Source organism: Triplophysa rosa, linkage group LG2 (genome assembly GCF_024868665.1).
Source record: "Triplophysa rosa linkage group LG2, Trosa_1v2, whole genome shotgun sequence".
Taxonomy (NCBI): domain Eukaryota; kingdom Metazoa; phylum Chordata; class Actinopteri; order Cypriniformes; family Nemacheilidae; genus Triplophysa; species Triplophysa rosa.
Window position 1 is genome coordinate 33,029,144 of NC_079891.1, and position 25,751 is coordinate 33,054,894.

Below are 25,751 nucleotides of genomic sequence, written 5' to 3' on the forward strand. Positions count from 1 at the left end.
GATGGATGGATGGATGGATGGATGGATGGATGGATGGATGGATGGATGGATGGATGGATCGTTGAAGACAGACAGACATTCATATAGATAGATGGATAGACAGAGATAGAAAGAACAGAGAAATAGACAGACAGATGGAAGACAGAGATGGATGGCTGGATAGATGGGCATACAGACAGACAGACAGATAGATATGGATGGATGGAGAGATAGATGCATAGACAGCAATAGAAAGGTTGAGAGAGAGATGGATAAACAGACAGACAAGCAGAGAAACAGACAGACAAAGAAAAAGATGGATGGATGGGTGGACAAGACAGATAGATGGACCGATGCTTGGATGGACAATCAAAGCACTGAATCTTTAGATGGATAGACAGACTGACACAGAGCTAGGTGGATAGACAGAGATAGAAAGAACAGAGAAATAGACAGACAGACGGAAGACAGAGATGGATGGCTGGATAGATGGGCATACAGACAGGCAGATAGATATGGATGGATGGAGAGATAGATGCAGCAATAGAAAGGTTGAGAGAGAGATGGATAAACAGACAGACAGGCAGAGAAACAGACAGACAAAGAAAAATATGGATGGATGGATGGATGGATGGGTGGACAAGACAGATAGATGGACTGATGCTTGGATGGACAATCAAAGCACTGAATCTTTAGATGGATAGACAGACAGACACAGAGATAGGTGGATAGACAGAGATAGAAAGAACAGAGAAATAGACAGACAGGTGGAAGACAGAGATGGATGAATGGATGGATGAATACAACAAATAGACAGAGAGATAAATGCATAGACAGATGGATGGATGGATGGATGGATCGTTGAAGACAGACAGACATTCATATAGATAGATGGATAGACAGAGATAGAAAGAACAGAGAAATAGACAGACAGACAGACAGAAAGACGGAAATGGATGGATGGATGGATGGATGGATGGATGGATGAATATAACAAATAGACATAGGGATAAATGCATAGATGGATGGATACACAGAGAGATGAATCTTCAGATAGGCAGACAGACGGACAGAGAGACAGACAAACAGACATGGATGGATGGATAGACAGAGAGATGGATGGATGAATGGATAGATAGATAGATAGATAGATAGATAGATAGATAGATAGATAGATAGATAGATAGATAGATAGATAGATAGATAGATAGATAGATAGATAGATAGATAGATAGATAGATAGATAGATAGATAGATAGATAGATAGATAGATAGATAGATAGATAGATAGATAGAAAGAGAGTGACTCACATCAGACGTTGGCTCGACCTCGATCTGTAGCAGAGGACTTACTTTGGTACTGTGTGAAGATTAAGACAATGAGTTCACCACAGCAGAATAAACGTTTGACTTTCGATTAATTCAAATAAAATGTTTGACTTTACTCCATCTAATAGAATCTGATATTAGAAATTCATTTGTACAGAAGATGTTTTCATTTAGTACAAGCTCTGTCCTGCCTTCATAGACGACTACTTTCTAAGGCAATATGTATTCAATAAAAATGAAACCGAAGCGACTGAATTCTAAGTAATATTGGGCAAATGGAGTAAAGAAGACTTTCTGTGACTGGTTTTTAGCTCAGGGCAGACTCAAGCCGTTTGATACAAGAAATAAAACTATTCCATGACCTTAAGAGGCAGGAAAGAGCAGTGGTGTCCATCTAACGTGTAATTATCCTCACCCACACAAGAGAAAAGATCCTGCGTCTAGCTTTATATAAAACTAGCCATGCTTTTTACATGTCTGTGGTTTCTTAACACGCCTCATTTGGGTTGAAAAATGTGTGACGACAACGCACAAAGGATCTGTCAGTCTGTTGTACCGTACCGTACAGCTCTGCAACACTTACAAGTTTGCGTATTTTGTGACTTCACGTGCATGTTTTTAGATCTTTTGTAGTTATCCGATCTCGATTAAGTTATTTAAAGAAAGCAAGTCTCTTTACGGCTCTTTGGGTTTTTCCGAAACATGCGCTTGTGATGTGGCTGATATCATCACTGTAGCGTGAAGTCAAGCCCCGTTCTTCCTTTGGTCGAGTCGCATCACACCACAAATGTGTTTGCTCCAATAATTCCATGATCTAAAATGCTCACATCTGCCCTAAATAGACGCAAGACACCGTTTCCAAACATAACATTTCAGACAGACTTGTATCCTCTATGCTGTGATATCAGTCAACAATGCTGAATGCTTTTGACATGTCTTTAAAAGTGACACAGAAGAGAATAATACCGCCATAGACTGCATTTGACCTGCGCCATAAAGCACAGAAATGTTACATAATAGAAATATTCAGCTTCTTCAATCAAATGAAGATTAGAAAATATGTAATGAAATAGATTAACAGTCACATTTAAAGCAGATGTAAAGGAGCCAATGAAACGCACACCTGTGATCCTCTTTAAAATCAACTTTACACCAACTCACCCGGGTTCAGACAGAACAGGGTGCAGAATGACCTGAGGGGTCCTGCTGGGGACCTCGGGGGCCACATCTACAAAGAAAAAGGGTGAAGTCAGGAAGGCAAAGAACAGAAAGAGAATGAATCTATTTTTGTAGATGAATACAAAATGTAATTCATCATCATTTGGAAACATTCAGGGAAACGACTGCACTGAAGAAAAATGAATGTTGCTACTTGTCCAACTTACTTAATTTAAACAAGTTAATTCAACACAATGAAAAAAATGTCACAGCATGATTTTTTCATGTTCAGTCATCTAACTTCATTCCCATTCATTTAGGTTGGAACTGGGCAGAGGATTTACATTTCCCAGCATGCTTTGCGTAAGACTGCATTTGAAAAGTAATTTTGTGAAGAGAAACGTAAACTTAAATCAAAATATGACACTTTAACATGTAAAAATCATGTTTGTTTAACAAAAATAAATGAAAGAATTGAATTAGATAAATAAATGTATTCTTTTTATTTATAAATACATGATGTGGAGTAAACATAACTTTAATATGGGCAACCAATGTACATTTATGTTAATCCAACATATTTTTACTCAATGTGCCATTATACCGGTCTACTACACAAATGTTGAAAATCATGATTTAATGATTGTTTTCCATTTTTATTTACTTTCTCTATGCATAACTAAGTTTGTCAGTATTAATTTAGTTTCTATAACCATTATAAGCCCTTTAAAGTCTCCTATACCTTTAAGATTGTAAATAAGTTATATGAGGCTATGTGTTGAGGTCTAAAAGCCTCTTTTTTACTTTGATCGTTAATTCTTCTAGTGTTTAAGACGTTTGGACTAGAGAAGTTTTGAGTTCTAAAAGTTAAACTATAAAAACTCCTTCAAAACATCAAGGAAACTTTGATTTCTCATTACACAAACCTCTTAATAACGCCATGGCTTCACCATGTTTCAACAGCAAACACTTTTTATTCAAAATGGACAGCCCTGACGGACAAAACTGGAAGGCGCGATGGTGCTAATGATCTTCGCAGCTCACCTGCATTAACCTTTCATAAGAACGAACCGGCAAATTTGGTTTCATCAGCCCTTATTCTAAACTATCAAGCTTGCGACACTTTATGGCTTTCCTCCCTCCATCCGTTCATCAAAAACATGTAGAGAGCTGACGGCCACCCGCAGAATACAGGCACTTATCAGCATTTATTTGTCAGAGAGGCACAGGCGACCTTGCCTTTAAAAGAACCATCATTAGAGAACACTGCTGGTTAAGAGAAGAGAAGATAGAACGAGAGCGAGAGAGAGGGTGGTGGGGGGTGGGGGGGTTTGTTGCGCCTCGGAGAAAACATGGCATAAAAACTGACATCAAAAAAAGTTCGCACGGCATTATGGGTAGGGGTAATGACCAATTATGACGCACTTACCGGGGAAGATGAACTGCTGCTTGTATTTGTAGTAATGAGATGCTGAGCGGGGCATAGGAGGAAAGAAGACAGAATTCAATAACGCCTCAATATTGCTCTGTGATATTGCTCTCTGTAAAATTTCCAGAGTTCATCAAAAACAAGCATATGCCAAAAGCATATTCACTAGTAGGATATAGAGTCCAAAAGTCTGCTTCAAAGTTTGATCTCAAGTGGAATATAAACGGAAAGTTCGCAGATTTTGATTATAAAGAATCATTTAAGAAACAATTTTTATAAAAAAAAATTTGTTATAAAAGTTGTATTCTTTTTAAGTAAATCTTCTCTATCATTTCTAGGACAGTAAACAAATTTCAAATTTATTTACAAATAGATTGTAATGTTTTTATTGAAGAACAAATTATGCTCTTCAAAAGATTCTCAATTCATGCTGGGATCAAAGCCACTTCGAATAAGAAACAAATATAAAAACAAAAATATAAAAACATTTCTAAAATATAATTTTTTCAATGAAACTTTTTACTTAAATTGTAATGCTTATAATTTGCTACTTAAAGCATTACATTTGAAAAATTCAAAACTGGTCTCAGACTTTTGGAACCTAAAGTACTTTAAGCTACAATTTGTAACTTTTTTAGGTTATAAATAAAACATTTTTTTAATTCTTTACATCAAAAATCTGTGTCGAAAATGGTCTCCTCCTTTCACCCTGATTCACAGTTGTAAGCTTAAATATTGATTTATAAATTAAGCTGTCATTAATTATGAATTATTTCTTAGGAAATGTCAGTTGTTTTTCAACCCCTGAAAAGAAATTCCGATAGAAAGTCGAAAGTTACGGATCGCAGCTAAGCACATTTTATGACTTCTATTTAAAATATAAACGAATCACTGAATGAATCACATTACAGACTGAATGAGAAAGTAATGTCGTGGATTGGCACCTGTAAGGTTGGACTGTTTTTGCTGTCTGGCGCTCTGTGGGGACGGGTGCATGGGAGAGGGGGGAGTCGCGCTGGGAGGCAGGGGGGGTGCCGGGGACGATGGGGTGGAGGAGGTGGTCGAGGAGGGGTTACTGCTGGAGTCAGGCTGGTACGGTACGGGGATGTGGTCCTGCAGAAGCAAGAGAGAAAGAAAGAAAGACTTCATAAGGCATGAAATCGCTCATGAAACTCAATGTTTGATACCGCTGTGGTCAGACATAAATACACTTCCGTGCGCGCTGTTCGTTAATGATTTATTACAAACCAGCGGTGGGGTTTAGACCTGATCTCCCATCAGCCCCCTGGCCTGAACTGTAGAGAACACAGCTATTTATCAAAAACTGACCAACATCTGGTCAATACTTGTCATACAGTACAGTATGAATGAGTGCCATATAGATATGAATACTAGTTTGTTATATGTTTTAACACTTTAAACACTGATGAAAATGTTGTGATCTTTTTCTCGTTCCTGTCATCATCCGAATTTGAACATCACTGTGGTTTGGCAATGACTGTCTGATGTATGAAGTTGGAGTTATCTTTTTTCTTATTCCCCAAACATTGCGAGTGATATTCTGATCACATCAAGGTACAGTATTTTTACAAAAAACATTAAAGTATACAAATTGTGCCAGAAATGACAAGAAGGAGTGTAGGAGTGTAGTCTGCCCAAGATTGATCGCAATACTGTTTACTTTAGAGTGATAAAAAATGGCTTGATGTTTGTTTGATGCTCCAGAAATAATTTTGAAGCGACGGGAACTAACAATCTTACCTTGTTGATTTTGTTGGTCTTAGGGAGAGTCTGGCTAATGTGCAGATCTGAGTACCTGAGGGGGTTGTTTATGTCACATGGTACCGACTCGGTCCTGACGAGTTGACGAGCTGAGAGAGAGAGAGAGAGGGGGAGAAAGAAACAGCATAGTATCCACGGTAACAGGAGGCAGTTGTCACGGTAACAGTGAAACTCTGAAAAGTCTTGTCACATTTAAATGGAAGGGCAACTAAACCCTGCAACATGTATACTACAGTACCTGCTACATGTCGCACAGGACATCCATACGAACATTCAATGTAAATACCATAGAATTAAATGTCTGGAGTGGTCTGATGAGTTAAAGGAACAGTTCACCCAAAAATGAAAAGAAAACTACCATAGGAGGAAAAATTCCTTTATAAATTTCTTTGTTCTGTCGAACACAAAAGAAGATATTTTGAAGAATGTAGGAAAGCAAGCAGTTCTGGGGCACTTTTGACTACCGTTGTCATTTTTCCAACTATGGTAGTCACTGGTGGCAAAGAACTGATTTGGGACAACTCGAGGGTGAGTAAATGATGACAGAATTTCAGTGGTGTAAAGTATTGGAGTAAATGTACTTAGTTACTTTACTTAAGTATCTTTTTGGCTACTTTGTAGTTGTACTGAGTATTAAAGATATTAGCAACTTTTACTCTCTACTTAACTACATTTTTGAACAAGTATATGTACTCTTTACTCCACTACATTTGTAATGACTAATGCAATTACACATTACATTTTGAATGGCACCTATCTTATAATTAATATTGCCATTTACAGGGTAATGAAGGTACTACAATCTTGTGGATTTTGCTCTAACTTACAAAAACTTGTCAACATGGCTTCTTTATATGAATATGAGTGCAGTATCAGGTAGATGTCAATCGCTGGCGGTTTACACACGGTTAGCCCTTACCCGCTATTTCTACAGTAATATATTGGCAACACTGTTGCCAGCTAGTTACTGTAGGTCACACATCTACATAAGCTCTTATTTTTAAAACTAACTCTTCCTAAATGTGCTCTAAACATGTTTGCTCAAAATTTGACCATGTGGTGGGACTATTGCCATGAAGTGATGTAAACCAGTAAAAAGAATGTATAGTATTTCAATTTTCAAAAGTGGTCTCACACTATATAGACAAAATATTAACCTATAGAATGAGTCGGACACAGAGAAATGAACAATCCACATATGAATCTCAACAATGGTGACAATCAACTGAACAGCTTCATGCTGCAATGCATGCTGGGTACATAGTACAAAACTCATTCATGATTGTTTGTCACCATTGATGAGGTTTGTATGTCAAGTGTCTAACTGTGTCTCAATTGCAAAGAAAGATTTTCTGACAGAGATCTTTCCATTACAACATGTGATCACTTTACCAAACATATCTTAATAAATCTTAAATGCTATATTATTATTATTTAATGATTGGATTCTTTCAGATGTATCTTCAGTTACTAAGCAAACATAAAGTTGCGGTTCCTGTAAAGTCCCTTTCAGTGTTATTGTATAAGTGTACATTTTAAAGCTACAAGAAAGTCAAAGAGTCCTACCAAAGCAAACACTGATCGCCATAATGGTGACTTAAAACACAATTGAACCACTATGAACTCGAGTTCAATCTCAATAAGATCCATCTTACACAGATGACAGAAATAAAGTGAAAGTGGTGTCTGTAATATGTGAAGATGTTATTGATGTTTGTGTTTAATTCTCCTCTGGTGAAATCTTGACAGATTTATTGTGTTCATCTGTTATTTACACGTGTTCATCTAAGACTGTGTGACTTAAGTGCGTTAATACAAACAGCCATTGCAGTAGTTTACTGTAAAACACCTACAGTAACTAGCTGGCAACAGTGTTGCCAATACAGTATATTACTGTAGAAATGGCAGGTAAGGGCTAACAGTGTATGTGAAATGAGGACATGACTGCAGCTGGCCATGAGGCCCAAACCAGCATGTCCAGTGCAAAAAGGCTTTGACTTTTTGATTTTACTTAACATTACTTTATTTATCCGTTATATTGAAGAGACCTTTTTGAAGGAGTTTGGTTTACTTATGAGCAGTTGAGCTTAAATGAGACTTGGGTGTTTGTAATAGACGTACAGTAGGTTATGATGTCGGCCATGATTTGTTGCAATTTTGAGGTGTTCAGTCTTATTATGATTTAAGAAAATAAATGCGATTGCTCTCCTCACGAATCGACTGTTTCTAGTTTTTCCACTGACATGTCTCTTAAGTGTTGAGGACTAGTGCTGCTTTGAGCCTACATTCAGTATGAGTAAAATACTCAAGTACTGTTCAAATCAGATACTCGAAGACTTTTACTCAAGTCGTTTTGAAATTGGTGACTTGTAACTTGTAATGGAGTAATTTTCACTGCAAGGTATCTGTACTTTTACTTAAGTATGGTTTTCAGGTACTCTTTACACCTCTGCAGAATTTTCATTTTTGCATGAACTTTCCCTTTAAGTGATTTACTTCATACTATTCATCTAATCAATAAGTCTATAATTTCAGCGTATGAATCAAATGAGATTCATGCATGAAAATATGACAAAAAATAAAGATAATTTAATAATAAAAATAATAAAGTAATTTGCCAAAAATTCTATTTTTTTCACATCCTAAAAGTTATTGCCAAAGTGTACAAAGCTGAATTGCAAAAAAACAGGTTTCCATTTTTCTGCCGAATGCAATGTTGTGATAAAAAATAATCAATAAGAAAGAGTGACTTTTCAAGAAAAATGTCTTCTCCATATCTAAAATATGACTAAATCCTTTAAAAGAAACAAGCCAATGTGCACAACTGACATGAATACTTAAATGTCTTGAGATCTTTCATCCATCTTTTCTTTTACATTTACGCATCTGGCAAACACTTTTACCCAAAATGACTTAAGCATTCAATGTTTATATTTGATCAGCATATGTGTTCCTTGGGAACCTTTAATCTGTTTAAGCATTGTACAAGTGCTTTAAAACCATAAACATTTAATAATGGAGGTCTTACTTTGAGACGTCCCTTGATCTTTAAACATCACAAAGTAGAGTCGTGGTGAGACAGCATACGGTCCAAGAAAGAGAGAGAGAGAGTGAGCAGATGGGTATGAACCGTACGTTACCCATAATGCTTCACAGGACATAAGACAAATTGTTTTTCTGTGTTTTAAAGAAAAGAATTAAGCAGATGTGACGCCACCAACAATGAAAGTCACATTCCTCATTGTTCTAACTACAATTTCTAACTACAATTATTGTTTATTCCTGTTCTTTAAACACATTTTTGTTTTCTGAATAAGATAAAGTACGTAATTTACTTCAGTTGAATTTACTTCAGTTGAACATAAAGGAACGAGTTTGAAAACATAAAGAACGCTGCTGTTTTTTGAAGACGTATCTGTATGTATTCTGCCTCATACAGCACTGATGGAATTAAGCTTTTAATGAGCAAAAAAGCTGAAATGGCTCTGAACGACTTCTTACCTCCTCTGTGGTAAATGAGTAAATGGCAGGGTGGAGCTTCTTTGGTGCATTTGTTGTGGCACTTCAATCTGTCAGATAAAAGCGGGACACAGAGCTTTGTTCATTTGCTCTTGTAAAGCAAATAAATGAATATTCAACACAAATGTTTAAAATGCAGCCGGGGTTTTTTTTTTTTTTTTGAGGGTGTCAAAAGCCAGTAAGTATCTTAGTAACAAGATGCCAAAGTCAAGGGTGGTAGAGTGGAAATTACCAGGCAGGTAATTTATTCAAATCATCTTTTAATGATAATGATAATTATGCTCAATTTGAATGTTCAGACACCGGCGCAGAAACAAAACAAAAAAAATATCATACTGAATTCTAAAAAGGCTTTGATGCAAGCACATGCACCTTTACAATCTGAACTGTTCACAAGCTGACGTGATGGGAACTTCAACTTTAAAAGATGATATCAGAAATGAAAACTGTATATATTTAACATTTCACATGTGTTTTTACTGGTCATCTAATGAATGTTTCCGTGTCGGCCACTGTTCAGACAAACAGGTAAATAAAAGTCATCTAGGAAAGTAATATTATAGTGTTTGTGGTTTAGAAAAGGCTGGAAATCGTCTAAAGGCGTTCAAACTTGAAGTTCAGTTCTCTGTTTTCTATTGGTCTGGACCAAAAAAAATGATACTAAATGATTTTAGTCCTGGTTCACTTAACGTTTACATTGGCATTTTTAACACAGAACCTATAAAAGATAGGGTCACTATCTGATTACTCAGCTTTTATGATGTATATATTTTGTGATGGCCAAATGACCAAATTGCAACGATGCTGTGTGCAAGGCTAAACAAATAACATTTGTTCTTGCTTTACAGTATAAATATCTAAACGTTCCTGAGTCAAGATACATTCACTTGAAAATCAAAATTAATATTAAATTAAAAAAAGATACAAATTAAGCAAGGTTATGCTATAAGAAACAAATTGACCAATGGGGTAAGAAAATAAACTTCATCGAAAAGAAAAACAGATCATTTTAAACCCATTTTGCACATACTTTTCTTTTTTTTGAGATTTTCTTTTCCTCCAGAAAACAATGTAAATTACTTCTAAAAATATCTCAATTCAAGAATGTTTAGATATTTATACTGGAAAACGAATTTCAGATCTTATATAAAAGGTTAAAGAAGTCAAAACAGCACCAGGAATTTGCATCTTATTACATCCTTTTGTGTGTTTTGTTTAGATGTCTTTGTTGCATTTATATTTCAGCCAAACCACACCAAAGTTTGTTTGGTAGTCTTCCGACCGCTTGTTTGGCATGTATGGTACGGTTCATTTTTATTCAAACAGAGCGATCGCACCAGATTTCAAGATAACCGAACCAAACCCGCCAAGTGTGAACAAACCTTTAATCTAATTTCAGCTTATCAAGCTTTGGTCGGCACTTACTTGCAGTTTTTGCATTTTAAGCCGAACAGCATTCCTTTCCCGCACACGATACACGTCTGTGACATCCAGTACTTTGTGGAAAACCTGCAAAAAGCATTGCGATTGGTTACTGTGTCACGTGTTATCATGCATTCATAATTTCATCCTTTTATTTAAACGCACAAGGACGTACGGGTTCGTTTTGCTTTTCTATCTAACCATCGGCAGATGGTTTTGACCTCTTTAAACTCTTGGGATGAAAGTGGGAATGTGCCGTCGCACCGATCGTATGTAACCTTTTCATTGAGAGTCGTATCTAGGCACTTTGGCAGTAATTCTCAATTCGCAGTAATTTAATTGCGAATTGAACTGTTGGGGGGAACAAATGCCACGTGGAAATCCAAGGCCGTTTGAAGCGATCGCTCCGGAGCGATCTGAGAATTTCAGGGAAGGCGGTGTGTTTAATTTTAATTTCTTCTCTCTTTGTTTACATCTACTCACATTTACTGTATTCTCAACAATAAAAGGACCATTCAAATGTCCCGCAGAGGAGTTGGGGTCACTGTGCATTTGCCAATCTATTTCTCTCATATGAACGAACAGAGACTGACAGTTAATCGAAAATGAATAATGAGCTCTGACATTGTCAAAGTGTCTTGGTCGTGCCGTCTCATAAAACTGAAGGCCGGTTTTAATATGCAGCTCGCATTTCTCCAACCGTCTCGCTTTACGGCTGACACGAGCGTTTTATTTTTTGGGATATGTTTATCCGTTGGCAGTTGTCCGTCTGTGACGACACGTGGATATTGATTCGCACATCTAATGAATCAGGGAAGAGGTTAAAAAATTAAACCTAACTTCGTGAACTTTGCATTTGGCTTTTGACGGCTGAGCTCTCATTATATCTTTCTACGGTAACGTTCATCACAAGAGCCGTTGAGTTTCTTGGTCTTCTTTGTTTGACTTTGGGATCTGTGGCATTTGGGGTAATCGAGTGTTTCGTAGACGTTACACAACCACGCCAGTTAATTGACTGGACATTTACCGCTATCGTACGCACATGCGACGACATCTGCGCAAACACACGTGTGACATGTTACCTGTGTTTTATGGAGTTGCCGAGGTCTCTGCGAGGTATCTGAGGGGACCAGCGAGGAACGGACAGGGTGTCTAGAACGGCAAAGTTAATATAAGAAACACAAACACCTGGAACGTCTCAAACATTCAAAACATTGACCACACCCTTATATCATTTAGATAAAATCAGATACACTACATACAGTGGTGGCCAAAAGTGGAAATTTGCACAATATATGATTAATATTCAAAATTATTAATATGTTATTAAATTATCTTTAATAATATGTTTTAATAAAAAAACAAAGCAAAAATGTCAATTGTCCTATACTTGGCCTACTATATATAATCTGTAAAATCATTGATTAATACATATCATAAAATATTAGAAATCAGTACAGAAATCAATACAATTTTAATTTTCTAACAATTATTATGCCTACGTATATATTTGAGTAAGATATTTACAGGTAGACTTACTGCACCAATACACAAAATATACACATCTATAAATCCTTAAAGGGACAGTACACCAAAAAAAATTCAACATTTATTCCCCCTCATGTCATTACAAACTTTGACTTTCTTTTTTCTTCAGAACACAAAGAAGATATTTTGAAGAATGTCTGTAACCAAACAACCCTGACCCCACTTTGACTTCCATCATATGGACACAAAACCACCGACACATTTCTCAAAATATCTTCTTTTGTGTTCCACCCATTTTGGGGTGAACTATCCCTTTAAATGTGTTACAGAACGTCTGCTGCCATCGCTCACAGAGGTCTGATAAAATGGAAATGGAGACTTGTTAAACAATAATCGCATTTGCATCCCACAGCACTGTTAGTTCAAAGGGCCGTTTATCAGATTGTTCATGCTCAATTGTACTGTATTAGTTTATGATTAAGACAGAGATGCGAAGACAAACATGCAGCGCATACACACACGCACGAACAGTCATCTACATCGGCGTACTGAAATTGGAAAAGATATGAAGAAGCCTGTGTTCATGACCATAATTCTGCCACCACTTCAAAACAGAACACCGGCAGTCTCTTTAATACAAAAGCATCTGGAGGTCTAATCTGATCTTTGTACTGTATTCACTTGAGATCCCTGATGACTGCCTCTGTCAATGATGCTTATATCAGATACGGATGTGAGTGTGTCTCTGTCATGGACTCTGCATTCTGCTCGGCTGCTTCTTTCAGGATGTACAAGGCGTTCCAAATTAGATCAGACCTTTGATGTGAACTTTGTTTTGATTTGCTGGACCTCTCTTGAATCATAAAGGACCTTCGGATGGAGAACGGCACATTCGGGTAAACCGTGTTTTCCAAAAAAGTCCTGAGCGCTTTTTTAAATGCCAGCGCCAGCGTCTTTTTCTGCAGCTCAGAACGTCTTTTGAGGTTGAAAAGTTAAAAAAAGTCACCCTTTTTCATAGCTAACCAGTGACAGAGACCTGGAGTTTCCATAACAACATGCGAGGAACGTGATTGGTCGAGAAGGCTTAAGCTCGAAAAACACATCTAAATGGCGCCATTCTCAACTTTTTCTTGTCAAAAAAGAAGTCAAATGTGAACACAGCCTTAGCGTCCACATCAATGGATGATAATGTTATGTTTATTCTAAGGTCACGTCAGGGGCGGAGCTACGGTCTACGGTCACGGCTACGGTCTAGGCCCACCCAGATTGACAGGTGGCCCACCCAGTCAGAGCCAAGAAAATTATTTTTAATATTATTAATTATTTTTTAACCTTAATTCTAAATTTGAATTGTATAAATTAAATGAAAACATTTTAAATGTTTGTTTATTAATAATAATATCCAAATGTTCTTAAGAATGTGCTCACGTGACGTCAGTTACGTTACGGCAGTTACGCTGCGCGCCAATATCGCTTGCCTGTAGATTCTCTTTCAATGATCATGTGAACATGGCTAAACAGCTATCCATGTGGCAATTTTTCAAAAAACCACGTCTAGATAAAGAAACTGAAGAAACACACCGAGACACCTGGAAATGAAGGTGAAATACACACAGCAACATCCAATGAGTCGAGTGCTAATGGCAGCATTTGTGCTTCAGCCTCCACTGATATTCTCACTCGGCTTCCGAATTAGTAAATCAAATGTGTCCGCCTCCAGATCAGTCCGCGATAGAAGAACAGAAAATATCCGATTACCGTAATTGATGGAAAGCCACGCTCCTTCAGTTCTTATTGGTATGAACAGTTTAAATGGATTGAATATAGCAATACAAAAGGTGCCATATTTTGTAAAGCATGCAGACATTTTCCTGAGACACACCAAGTTTACTTTCACAAGAGACGATTATAAAAATTGGAAACGCCTCCGACAGGCCTGTAACAAACACGAGTCTAGTAAACCGCACGCAGTTGCGCTGACTTTTGACGCATACAGGGAAAGCCATGCACCGCAAAGCCGTGGGACCTTGTTAAATCAACTGCACGGTGATGCCGTTTCATTTGCAGAGCAAAGTTTAGTGAATTGCATTTGACGCCATAATGGGACAGAACACCGGTCCATTCATTTTTCTTAAAAATTACTCTGGTTGAAAGGGAGATGCAAATTATTCCGGCCCACCCACAATTTTACAGGCCCACCTATCATCTGCTTTCTGTATCCGCCTCTGGGTCACATGCTCCAGAGTCCTTTAAATTCACATGAATTTGATTGAAAGCCAATGTTTTATCATTCATTCGCTTGAAAAAAAAAGCTCCGAAAGTCATCCCAACTTGTTACTGCTACTGTTGTGGTGTGGATGCTGCTAATCTCTTCAATTTAGAAAACTTTACATTTTAAAACTTCATCTTACTAGTGTAAAACTTCATCTTAGTTATAGTATCATTTTCACGTAGGCAGACCTTAAAAGTCAGTGTCCATTTAAATTGATGAAATACTAACATGTCATCCCATGATTTAAGTTCATCAAGTACATAACACTGCAGTGATCCTTTTAAACAAAGCCCTTGCTTGCCTGTTTCTATAGTAACCACTCAAAGTTAAAGGAGACACAAGTTGTAACCAACACTTTGTACGAATATTTCAGGAATTCAAGATAAACAAAAGACTTGATTAAAAAACTAACAACAACCCTTGTTTAAATGCTCCCTAACAAAACCGTACTGTGGTACCAAGAAATTACACAACTTTAGTTTTTAAGGTACAATAGTCATCACTGGGGTGGTCCCCTTAAAGGGATAGTTCACCCAAAAATGAAAATTCTGTCATCATTTCCACAGATCTCATTCCCCCTTTAACTGCCATAGTAGGGAAAATAAATACTATGGGAGTCAATGTGGGATGAGATATGTTCAGTTACTGACATTCTTCCAAATATCTTACTTTGTGTTCATCAGAACAAAGACATTTATACAGGTTTGGAACAATCTCAGGGTGAGTAAATGATGACAGAATTTAAATTTTTGGGTGAACTTTCCCTTTAAGAGCTGCTTTAGGCCCGATTCACATTTCACGTCTTTTCCGCGCGCAAATTCATTATTTTAAATGTAAATGCGCGCAAATACGGGGCACATTTTTCTAAATCGAGATGGAAATAGCTCAACTTTTCAGAGTGCCGTGCGAGCACCGCGGGTCATTTGAAGAGAGAAAGAGGCTAGACTCGCGTTTTCCGCGCGGTTTTAGACGCGAAATGTGAATCGGGCCTTACAAAACATCAAATTAGACATGCACCAATATTACATTTTTCCACCGATACCGATACTGAAGATTAAATGGATATTTCTTAATTTTCTCAATATTATTAATTCATATAATGAATTGGTGATGTTTCTTAACACTTTCTATACTGTATACAGAGCACAAATTCATTGCATTTTCCTGTCCTATTTTGATTGACAGGTTATATCGGTCCTGATCATCGGCTGTTGTTTTCTTCTTTGAATTGAGATTATAATAAATTTGTGGTTACTATGGCTTTAATCCAAAATACAATACTATAGTTAGTATAGTTAAATTACGGTTAATTTTATTAAGGGACATACTAGATTTATGTATCTAAATATCAACCAGGTACCTTTAAAAGGTAAAAAAAAAATGCCATGGCACATTTGTTTTTTTCCAAAAAAACATCAACCTTGCATGGGGGATAATGATGAAAAGAAAGAGAGATAAAGCGAGAAAAAGGAAGAGCATTAGATCATTAGACGCGAGTTAAAAGTGAAAGTCTTCACCTGCCAATCTCACACAGTGTCAGAGCAAGTGTGTGTTTTACCTGCAGGCACGAAGACAGACCCGCACGCCAGCATCACTACAGAGCAGATGAATTTCTTTTTAATTGATGCATCTAAATAACAAACTATACCTCTTATGTTCCTAAAAATATCCCACCCACCGGAGGCAGGTTTGCAGCGAAACAATCTCATGTTTCTCACCTTCTTTTTGAAACGAACAATCAGTCAGAAAAACTGTAATTGAGTCGCACAATGAACTCAAATCTCTCAAATACAACTGAAAGATCATAAACAGAGATTTGTTCATGTGAGCTGAAGCACCAGTTGGCCGATTGTCACAATCCACCAATCGCAGGCCTGCGCTCGTGATATAAATATCGCAGGCGTCGTTCAAACAGCCAGACAAACAAAAATATTCTTAAAATAATGACGGACACAGTGATTCACAATGTGATGAAGCCTTCTTAGATTTAGATTTTAGTCTTCAAAGAGGTTTGACCTGCAGATTTGAACTCCCGAAGATTTGAAATCTCATTAATATCTCAGTTATTTCTTCTAGACATCAATGAGATTAAATTGAGATCAAATGGAAACATTTGCTTAAATCTCATCGGTGTCTCAGATTTTTCTCCCGAGAAAAAGAATCAGAAATGTCACAAATGTCTCCATTATAGTGTCAGAAGAGATCTCAACATGTCTCAAACTGAGCTCAAACTGAGATTTGTCAAGTCTGCAATCAAAAGTCAATGTTATTAAAGATATGAACTCAAACATTTCTCAAATCTCCAATTTACTCAAATCAAGATGATTTGACCTCATTTTACACCTCCATACTCGTGTATTTCATACTCATATAATTTTTGTACTTCTTCTATGCAATTTTGGAGAAACATCTGAGACCAAGTTCATACTTACAGTGTACATGAAACACAACTCAGAAACTCCAAAACTATGAAAGCACAACCGAAGACTTTTCGTGTTTTCCAGAGTTAGACTCCACTCAAGTATTTCATGGTATTGCACACACGTATTGCATACTTATATTCTGTGTACGTGTCAAACAAGCGTGCACTACAGACCCCAGGCACACGGACGATAATACTGTCACCACACGCAGACAAACAGCAGATGCATGAGCCGAGCTGACGACACTCGCGGGGCCTGCTTACTGCCACAGCGTCCGGCCTGGAGCCCCACGGGTCGGTCCAGAACGTAAGTAATGCCATTACACAGACTGATACACACCCAATGAGATTATACCCCTGAAACTGCTTTATCGGAAATTCGACTGAATCACCATCTTTCATCCGGTTTCCAAACAAGTCCTTGCGTCCCAGTCTCTGGAGGAATTTAGTTGTTTGGGTAAAACAAATGATTTCAGCAACAATCAAAAAACGCATTAAAGCATTCATTTTTCATTTAATCTGCCCAAATTGAAAAGACAAGAACATTTTCCCCAACGATACAGGAATCGCTTGTGTACAACGTATACGCCAGATTGCCGAAGCGTGGAGGGGGTCTATCATTCATAATTCTGGAAACAAGCGCTCAAAACTTTCTCTCCATCTGTAAGATAATCTCATTCCAAAACGTTTGCGTCATTCCGGTGTCTTTCCCAGTCTTGTCACATCCAAACGGCCCCTGTTCCGACCATTATTCCTCTAATAGCCCACGCTAAGGGCCACGGTGCAGCAGATATTAGGCTTGGACGATATGCGCCGACACGTTGCTGGGTGTCCTGGGACACGACAAGGTTTGGGACGCGGCCCTTTAATAGGTAATGAGACAGGAAGTCAACATTGTGACGAGAGACCAAAAAAAGATGTAATAGCCTCAAGTGCGTCACCAGACAGCTGTCAACACTGCCAAATGATGTTGACCAAACTACAAACTCATTCGGTGTCTTTAAACAGGTACATGTCTGTTAAAGGGATAGCTCACCCAAAAATAAAAATTCTGTCATCATATTTCACCCTCATCTCATTTCACTTTCTTTCTTCTACAGAACACAAAGAAGACATTTGGAAGAACGTTGGTAACCGAACAACACTGCACCCCCATTGACTTCCATTGAATAGACACAAAACCACTGAGACATTTCTCAAAATATCTTCTTTTTGTGTTCTACAGAAGAAAGAGTCGAATACAGGTTTTGAACGACACGAGGGTGAATAAACGATGACAGGATTTTTGTTTTCGGATAAACTATCCCTTTTATTGCTGAGTGTGTTACTCACTTGCTGAAGGGGTGTCCGAGTGCACGGGGGGCGTCGAAGGGACGAAATTGGGGAAAAAGAAGGAGCGCAGAGAGTGATCCGAGTGGAGAGGAGAACGTTGGGTGGGCAAATTCTCACAGCTTCCCGCCACGCTGTTGTGGATCTTCAGGTTTAAGGGCTTGGTCTTCTTTTTTGCTCTACAATGAGAAACAGAAGAACAACAAATAAATCTACCAGGTCACGATGTTCTCAAAACAAACGCTTGCGTGCCAAACTCTGGACCTTGGTAAAATAAATATTATAAATAACTTGTACCTAAAAAGTACATTTCCTGAAAAACAGCAAATTTAGACATACAATGTTTTAGAAGGACAGCGACAATATCATACTTTTTACTCCACTACATTTCATAAATACATTTTTTATGTTTTGTACGTCTAGTAGGCCTACTTTCTCACGTTTACTCAAGTCAAATGTTTGGTAAAAATACTCAAGTACTTGATTTTCCCTCAGCGTTCTTGATCCCAAATGAACTTTTCATTTCAGTCTCTATGTATAATGCATTAAAAAGGGTTATTAAAAGGTATGATGCATTATAATTGTTCATAATGTGTGTTGTAATACATTAAATGTTGTTGTAAAGAATTATAAAAAAATGCTAATTGTAACAATGAATTGATAAGTGTTATAATGTATTAACTGTAGTTACAATTAGCCTATTCATAAGACATTACGATGCATTATAAGGTGCATTACAAGGCACAATTAATACAATAAAACTACTTTTAAATGCATTATATACGTATATGCTTTAAGTAACGCGTTACCAATCTTATCACTAGTAGGCTACATGACACAAACGTAAACAGAAAAAAATGAATTGCTTGCATGAGTTGTGGTTTAGTTTTGGCACAGCATAATTCATAACATTTTTCCACAAAACACACCAAGACCAAAAAACGTCTTTTTTCACATTTTACGACTTTTTAAGGACTCACGTAAACCCTGGCTGGAGATAATGGCACAGGTTTGATATTGCTGTTCTTACAACACCTAAATACCGAGTACGTTTAGTTACTAACCGTACAGTAGAATTGAAATGTTATGTTTTTTTAGGGAACACAGTCCTGGCACGTCGTGCACACGTGCATACTTTCACAAAACTACACGCCTGGTGAGGATAAAGTTTAAAGGGTTTATGTTTCCCATTGTCCAGAATTAAAAAGGATGATTGTCACCCGAGGGTATTGTTAGATTTTGCTAACTTCTGGATGCACACGTACAAACACACATTTTAAGGCTTAATCAGTAAAACACACACGGTCTCAAACTGTTAATAAATGATGTTGCCTGAAGAGAAGCTTATGTCGGCGAGAAGAGTATTTAGACACCGGTTAGCTAAAGCCCTCAGCGATGCTGTTCCTCAACAGAGTCGCACAATGAGAGATTTCTGAGTGCACACAATGAATAAACAGAGCACAGGTTATCAGCTTCTCACTCCGAGGGCTCTGTCAGCAATAAAAAAACACACATCAAAACCATTCAATCCAATTAGATGCGTTCATCTTCTCTGTGCGTGTGGGTGTGTGCGCACGGCAGGGATTCTCATTGCGTGGAACAGACGTCTCTAAGTGAATGAGAAAGAGAGAGATTGAGAGAAAACACCTTCTCAAGATTACCATTCTGTCATTAAAAGAATAGTTCACCTGGAAATCACAGATGTATATGACTTTCAATCAAACATCAGAAAAATAAGACCACCAACCAAATGTGAATTGATGCTCCAACATTGTATAACTGAATATGTTTTTGGTTTAATAAAAATTCGAAGTTATATAGAATTATAGATTAGAAGTCTTTATTTGGGGGCCGCAAAACAATGCATATACACAAAGGGGGCCTTACAATGGAAACGTTTGAGAACCCCTGCGTTAATGTATTCATTCATGCATTAATCCATTTGTTCGTTCATTCTTTCTATCAAAACGTCATCATTACATTTTTATACTTCTTATAACGGTTTAATTTTACAATGCTTTGTGAAACCAAATGTTTTGCGTTCATATAAATTGGAGTTCTGCAGCATTTGAGAAAATATCACTTTCAAACAACCTTGTGTAAATATTACATAAAGAAACAAATTAGAAATGGTTTCAGTCTATTAAAAGCATGTTTACCTGCCTTATGAAAGAGGATGTCTACTAAGCTTTAAACTAGAAAGCAAATATAAGGTGAGTAAAGATAGTTGCAAACTTGAATTTCTTTCTGTTAAAATAATACAATTTATAATATAAATAAAACAACATTACATAAAATATACTTTTTTTTATTCTAGTAAATTAGTCAAAATAATCTTTAATACTGTGTGGCTGAATTGTGTGTATTTATATTAACATTATAGGTGTACATAGGTATGTATATACATCCTTGTATCCTTAATATACTTTTGTTTAAAAGGTCATTTTCAAGGTTCAAGGTTTCTTCTCTTAACCATATTTGAACATCCTTCCTTTTCACCGTCACCTTTGACATGCGAACTGCAGGGTTTGTATGGCACCATTTTTTTAAAGCTGCTTTGGAATAATATGTATTGTGAAAAGCGCTATACAAATATGTCCAATTGAACGACGCAGTTCCACCGCTGATAACAATGATGTAGATCTCTGAGAGCAGAATGTATGATTGCACGGATGTGACACATCAACAGTTTGTGTAAGAGAAGGTTTTCTTATTGTGCAAGGGTAACCTGCATGGTGCGGTGTATGAGCGCGAAAGAGAGGAAACAAGGGACAGACGAAGAGAACAAGAAAGAAAAAAAGAGAATTCTGTAAAAAGCCTGAAATTTGCTACAAAACATTGTGCATGGTCTGAAATGACTGTTCGAACAAAACAATGTGTTTGTTTTAAAGCATATATTAAATTTGACATTTTTAAGTAATCAATAAATGTGAAAGATCATCTTTATGAGCGATTCGTTTTTAAATCAAATCCAGATGGGATGTTTACCAGAACTAATGTCATTTGCATTCTTTGCTAGTGGAATTAAATTATCATTAATCATCATAAACAAGTTAAATATTCACAAAAATGTTAATGACTTTTTTTACTACTGAATTATTGCAATTCTGCATTAAAGGAACAATGTGGAGAATTTTAGCGGCATCTAGTGATGAGGTTGTGAATTGCAACCAACGGCTTTCCTGTCCATTCCTCTCCCCTCCCTTTCGAAGAACTACAGCAGCTCTCACAGGACAAAGACGTCATCACGTTTCCACTTCTTTGCCGAAGGAGATAAAGTATTTACGAAACACGCTCTGTAGAGCAGTTTGTCCGTTTAGGGCTTCTGTAGAAACAACATGGCGAATCCCATGTAAGGGGACCCGTGGCGTATGTAGATAGAAATAGCTCATTCTAAGGTAATAAAAACATAACGCTTCATTATGTAAGGTCTTTATACACCTCTGAAGACATAGTTATGTATATTATATTATATTGCATTTCTGTCAATACATCCTCCCAAAAAATTACACACAGCACCTTCAAAATCGTAAAAAAACATTCACAAAGAGCACAAAATTGGGACCTTCGGAACGTCAAAAGAGGTGCACGTTCCTGATCATTTCAAACTGATTTCCCACAAGGCGTTTGTACTGTAAGTAAAACAAATGCAAATGTCATTCTTCCGTTAATGCATGTTTACTGAGCATATGTTAACCAGGGTTTAAGGTTCCAATTTAAAAGAACAGTTCACCAAACATATTTTTCATCATTTACTCATTCCGATGTCTTTCCAAATCTTAATGACTTTCTTCCACATAACACAAAATAAGATATTTCGAAGAATGTTGGTAACTAAAAAAGAATGAACCCCATTGACTTCCATTGTATAGAGACCAAACCTTAAGACATTTCTCAAAATATCTTCTTTTGTGTCCACAGAAGAAAGAATAATATACTGTAAGCCACACAATGACGTGTGGGTGAATAAATGATTTGAGAAGTTTCATTTTTGGGTGAACTATCCCCTTAAGGGTAATTCACTTGAGCTCTCAATTCCAAAAATGAACATCAAGTGTCATAAAAGTATAACACACACACTTTATTTTTGCTAATATCACATCTCCAAAGGACTTCACAGCTTAAATTTCATTAAAATTTTTAATGTTCCCCACACAAAACCTACTCAGTAAAGCACTTATAATATGAATTAGGACATGCGTTTATATTACAGAAAACAAAAGAACAACGTGAATAAACTTTATTTTGAGTGCACTGTTGTTTTTCAATAAAAAACTCCATTTGTGCAAATGTGATGTTACTCCAAAGGTAAGCGAGGAAGCCACTGTAATTGTGTTGTTTTTGTAAAGCTGTCAAAGATTTTGGAAATGATGTGTATGTCGGTCTGTGTGTGGCAATGTTACTGAAGACGGTGACATGTAAGTGTTCCAGTACAGAGGGCAAAAGTGTGTGGATGTGACAAACACTGACAGCAGATGATAGGCAAGGGCTGTGTGTGCGTGCGTGGGGGGTGATGGTTGGTTTTGGGCAACAAAAAAAGCTTGACATACCTGAAAGAAATGAATACAAAACAATCCATCAACAAACAATCGTGTCAGCAGGAGACACTCAAGATGTTTCATTTGAGGCGTTTAACAGTAAATAACCCCACACTTGCTATATCAGATATAAGATAAACCAGGTAAACCTACCACTAAATACCACATTAAAGAAAACATTATTCGCAATTTAATTTCAGCCTTTTTGTTTCGTGGTCGATTTTATGTGTACGGTCACAGCTGTCCTTATGTGACACTATAGTAATGTTTGATGTGGTCTCTCCCCTCAACAAGCCCAGCGCTAATAGGGAGGAACAGGTATACTTCGTCTCCATTAAACAACGCTCATTATTTGCAGCTGTGCTCGTCGGAACGACGGGAAGAACGTGGCACAGAGGTGAAGGAGAGGAGCCGGGGGCCAATATCATTTCTCCACTTAACAAGGTTTTATGTTCAAGATAAGAGCTCCGTCGCTAAACATTACGCCAAACAAAGTGTGTACGTGTGTGCGAAGATCTGTTCGCCTGCGATTGTGTGTTGTGCCTATGAAACGATATGTGTGAAACAAAACGTACCATGGCAACCACAGTTTCTCTGAAAATGACAATAGGTTGGTAATTCAGCAAATATTAAATAAAACCCCAATGTTGTGTTAAACTCAAGGTTTGCAGTTTTTACCTGAGGTTTATGGTTTTCACCTTCTTACTAGCTCACTCATCAACCGAGCAACACCCTAGCAACCATATGAAAATGTGCTGAAGACTTACAACAAAGCTTTTTAGAAGGAAAGCCTGCAACCTTTAGCCAAAAACGCATAACGGTTAATGCTAACGCCAGTACGCTCATTCAGTCTCATTTTGACTCAATTGACTCGTTCAACTAATGAAACGCTCTGACAGAGCTCACGCTCAAACGCCATTGGCTCACGTATCTTTGAAGCTCCACTGTTTTTGCTTGAGGCAGTAATGAATGAGAAATATCTTTCAAAATGACATATTAAACTAAATGTATTACATTTCTTCAGTCATGCAAATTACACACTTGGTTCGATCTAGCATGTCATTCAACTTGTAATGTACAGTACGACGCACTTCATCGCTTCTCTGATCGGAACAGCGCTGGTTTCTTTTGGCTTACTTTATGTTGCATATCACGTTATGCAGCAGCTCACGTTAGCGGATAAATTAACATTGGCACATAAAAACGTTTGTGCTGCCTTTGTAATGAGTTTCGGGGTGACTCGCCTGCAGTCACGCTTCAAGTTTGCTGTGTTTTACCGGCGATTGTGAAGGAAATTATGACGCTTTGTAAACCACGTGGAGACACAGATTGTGTCTTGTGCTTCTCTCTCTACCGCATATGTGAGATAAGCACACGTGATGCGCTGTCGCAGAGTAGGTAGTGTCTTGACCGCTCAACGAAGAGAATTAAACATCATATCGTAAAATATCCCCATCTCTCTCTACGATGCGCATCGTAACATTTTGCATCGCGATCAGTGTTGGGTAAGTTACTCTGAAAAAGTAATTAATTACTAGTTACTAATTACACATTCGATAATGTAATTAGATTACTGTACAAGTTACTCTCTTCAAAAAGTATTTAATTACTTATTACAAATTACTTTCTATATCCTACATCAACCTTGATGAGTTAAGTGATTCTAGGACAGACAAGAAATGGCTCTTTTAATTCATTCAAATAAATAATATAAAACTACATAAAGTATTATTATTAATTACAAATGTGAGAATTATACATTAAAGCATGGATTTTAAAGTTAGACTTTGAATTTTGATGTAAATTCCTCTTCTGCGCACACACATATTACACAAATTATTTCGTTTAATTACATCAGAAGTAACTGTAATTAAATTACAGAAAAATAAGAGTAATCCCTTACTTTACTTTTTCAAGGGAAAAGTAATTAAATTACAGTAACTAATTACTTAGTAACTAGTTACACCCAATACTGATCGCGATACATCGTACTAGGGAGTATCGTTACACCCCTAGCAACAATGGTTACCACTGTATATTTTTCTTAGAGGACACACCTGGTTCTTATGGTAATAATGTGTAAAAAAGCAATATAACATAAAGAGGCGTTTCATAACTATATAAATGAGTCCATGGCTCTTTACATAAGCAACACTTAACACTGTGATGGAACTAATAAGTCAAACCTCTGTCAGACGACAGCGCGTGCATCTAACCGTGATAAAGGCGCACTGAAAGTGACACGGATGGTCTCCAGATACTCGTTCAGGGTCTCCCGGATGGTTTGTGTCTGACAGCTCGACTCTCTTTTAGCAGGACACGAGTGTGATAAATCAATGATGCGCATGGACGCGACGGAGGCCTGGGCACTCTTAAACCCTCATTTAAATTCATAATCATGATTCCAATCCGGGTGGCGGGGAGGGGAGAGAGGCTCATTACGAAGGCCAGACCGAGGAGAGGACAGCGGCCACACCGCTGCATATGTGTCTTTAACCCGACCGCTCACAAATGGGAGAGAGATACACGACTGCCATTAACATGGATGAACTTTGCTTCACGTCCCGATCGCTCAAACATACAGTCCTAAAACACACAGGCTGGAGCGTTTACAGACCGACACATGTATGTGCACACACATACAGAAAATTCAATTCAACAGAGATCACGCACGCGCGCACACACACACACAGACACAGAGAGAAAATTCAATTCAAGAGAAATCACACCTGGCCAATACAGTAGCACATCTCTATTGAGTATATATAAAGAGTATATATTAAAACCATTTTTACCACAAATCAAAACAAAAAATGAAAAAATATTTATTGCATAAATTTTTTTAAGACCATTTAGATTTTATTACTGTATACAGCAATCCAATGATGATAAAGTGTTGTAACATTTTACAATCAGGTTGTATTTGGCAACATTAGTTCATGCATTTTTAACACAAACTAACAGTGAACAAGACTTCTTCAGCATTTATTAATGTCAGAACATGTTCATTTCAACATTCACTTACACATCTGTTAACATTAGTTAATGCCAAACGATATGAATGAACTACTGTAACATTAACAA

The 25,751-nt window shown here is 37.3% G+C and overlaps 1 protein-coding gene across 2 annotated transcripts in view; it reads right to left on the reverse strand.

Moving 5' to 3' along the window:
* ksr2 (kinase suppressor of ras 2) overlaps positions 1-25,751 on the reverse strand; it is an 80,618-nt gene that overhangs the window by 20,673 nt on the left and 34,194 nt on the right. For both annotated transcript variants that reach the window (XM_057350529.1, XM_057350526.1), the window contains exons 6-15: positions 18,133-18,308; positions 11,701-11,770; positions 10,622-10,705; positions 9,179-9,246; positions 8,706-8,723; positions 5,657-5,766; positions 4,840-5,008; positions 3,896-3,937; positions 2,470-2,536; positions 1,291-1,339 (exon numbers count right to left, since the gene is read on the reverse strand). In XM_057350529.1, coding sequence (XP_057206512.1) covers positions 1,291-1,339; positions 2,470-2,536; positions 3,896-3,937; positions 4,840-5,008; positions 5,657-5,766; positions 8,706-8,723; positions 9,179-9,246; positions 10,622-10,705; positions 11,701-11,770; positions 18,133-18,308 — 853 coding nt within the window. The remainder of the gene's footprint in view (positions 1-1,290; positions 1,340-2,469; positions 2,537-3,895; positions 3,938-4,839; positions 5,009-5,656; positions 5,767-8,705; positions 8,724-9,178; positions 9,247-10,621; positions 10,706-11,700; positions 11,771-18,132; positions 18,309-25,751) is intronic.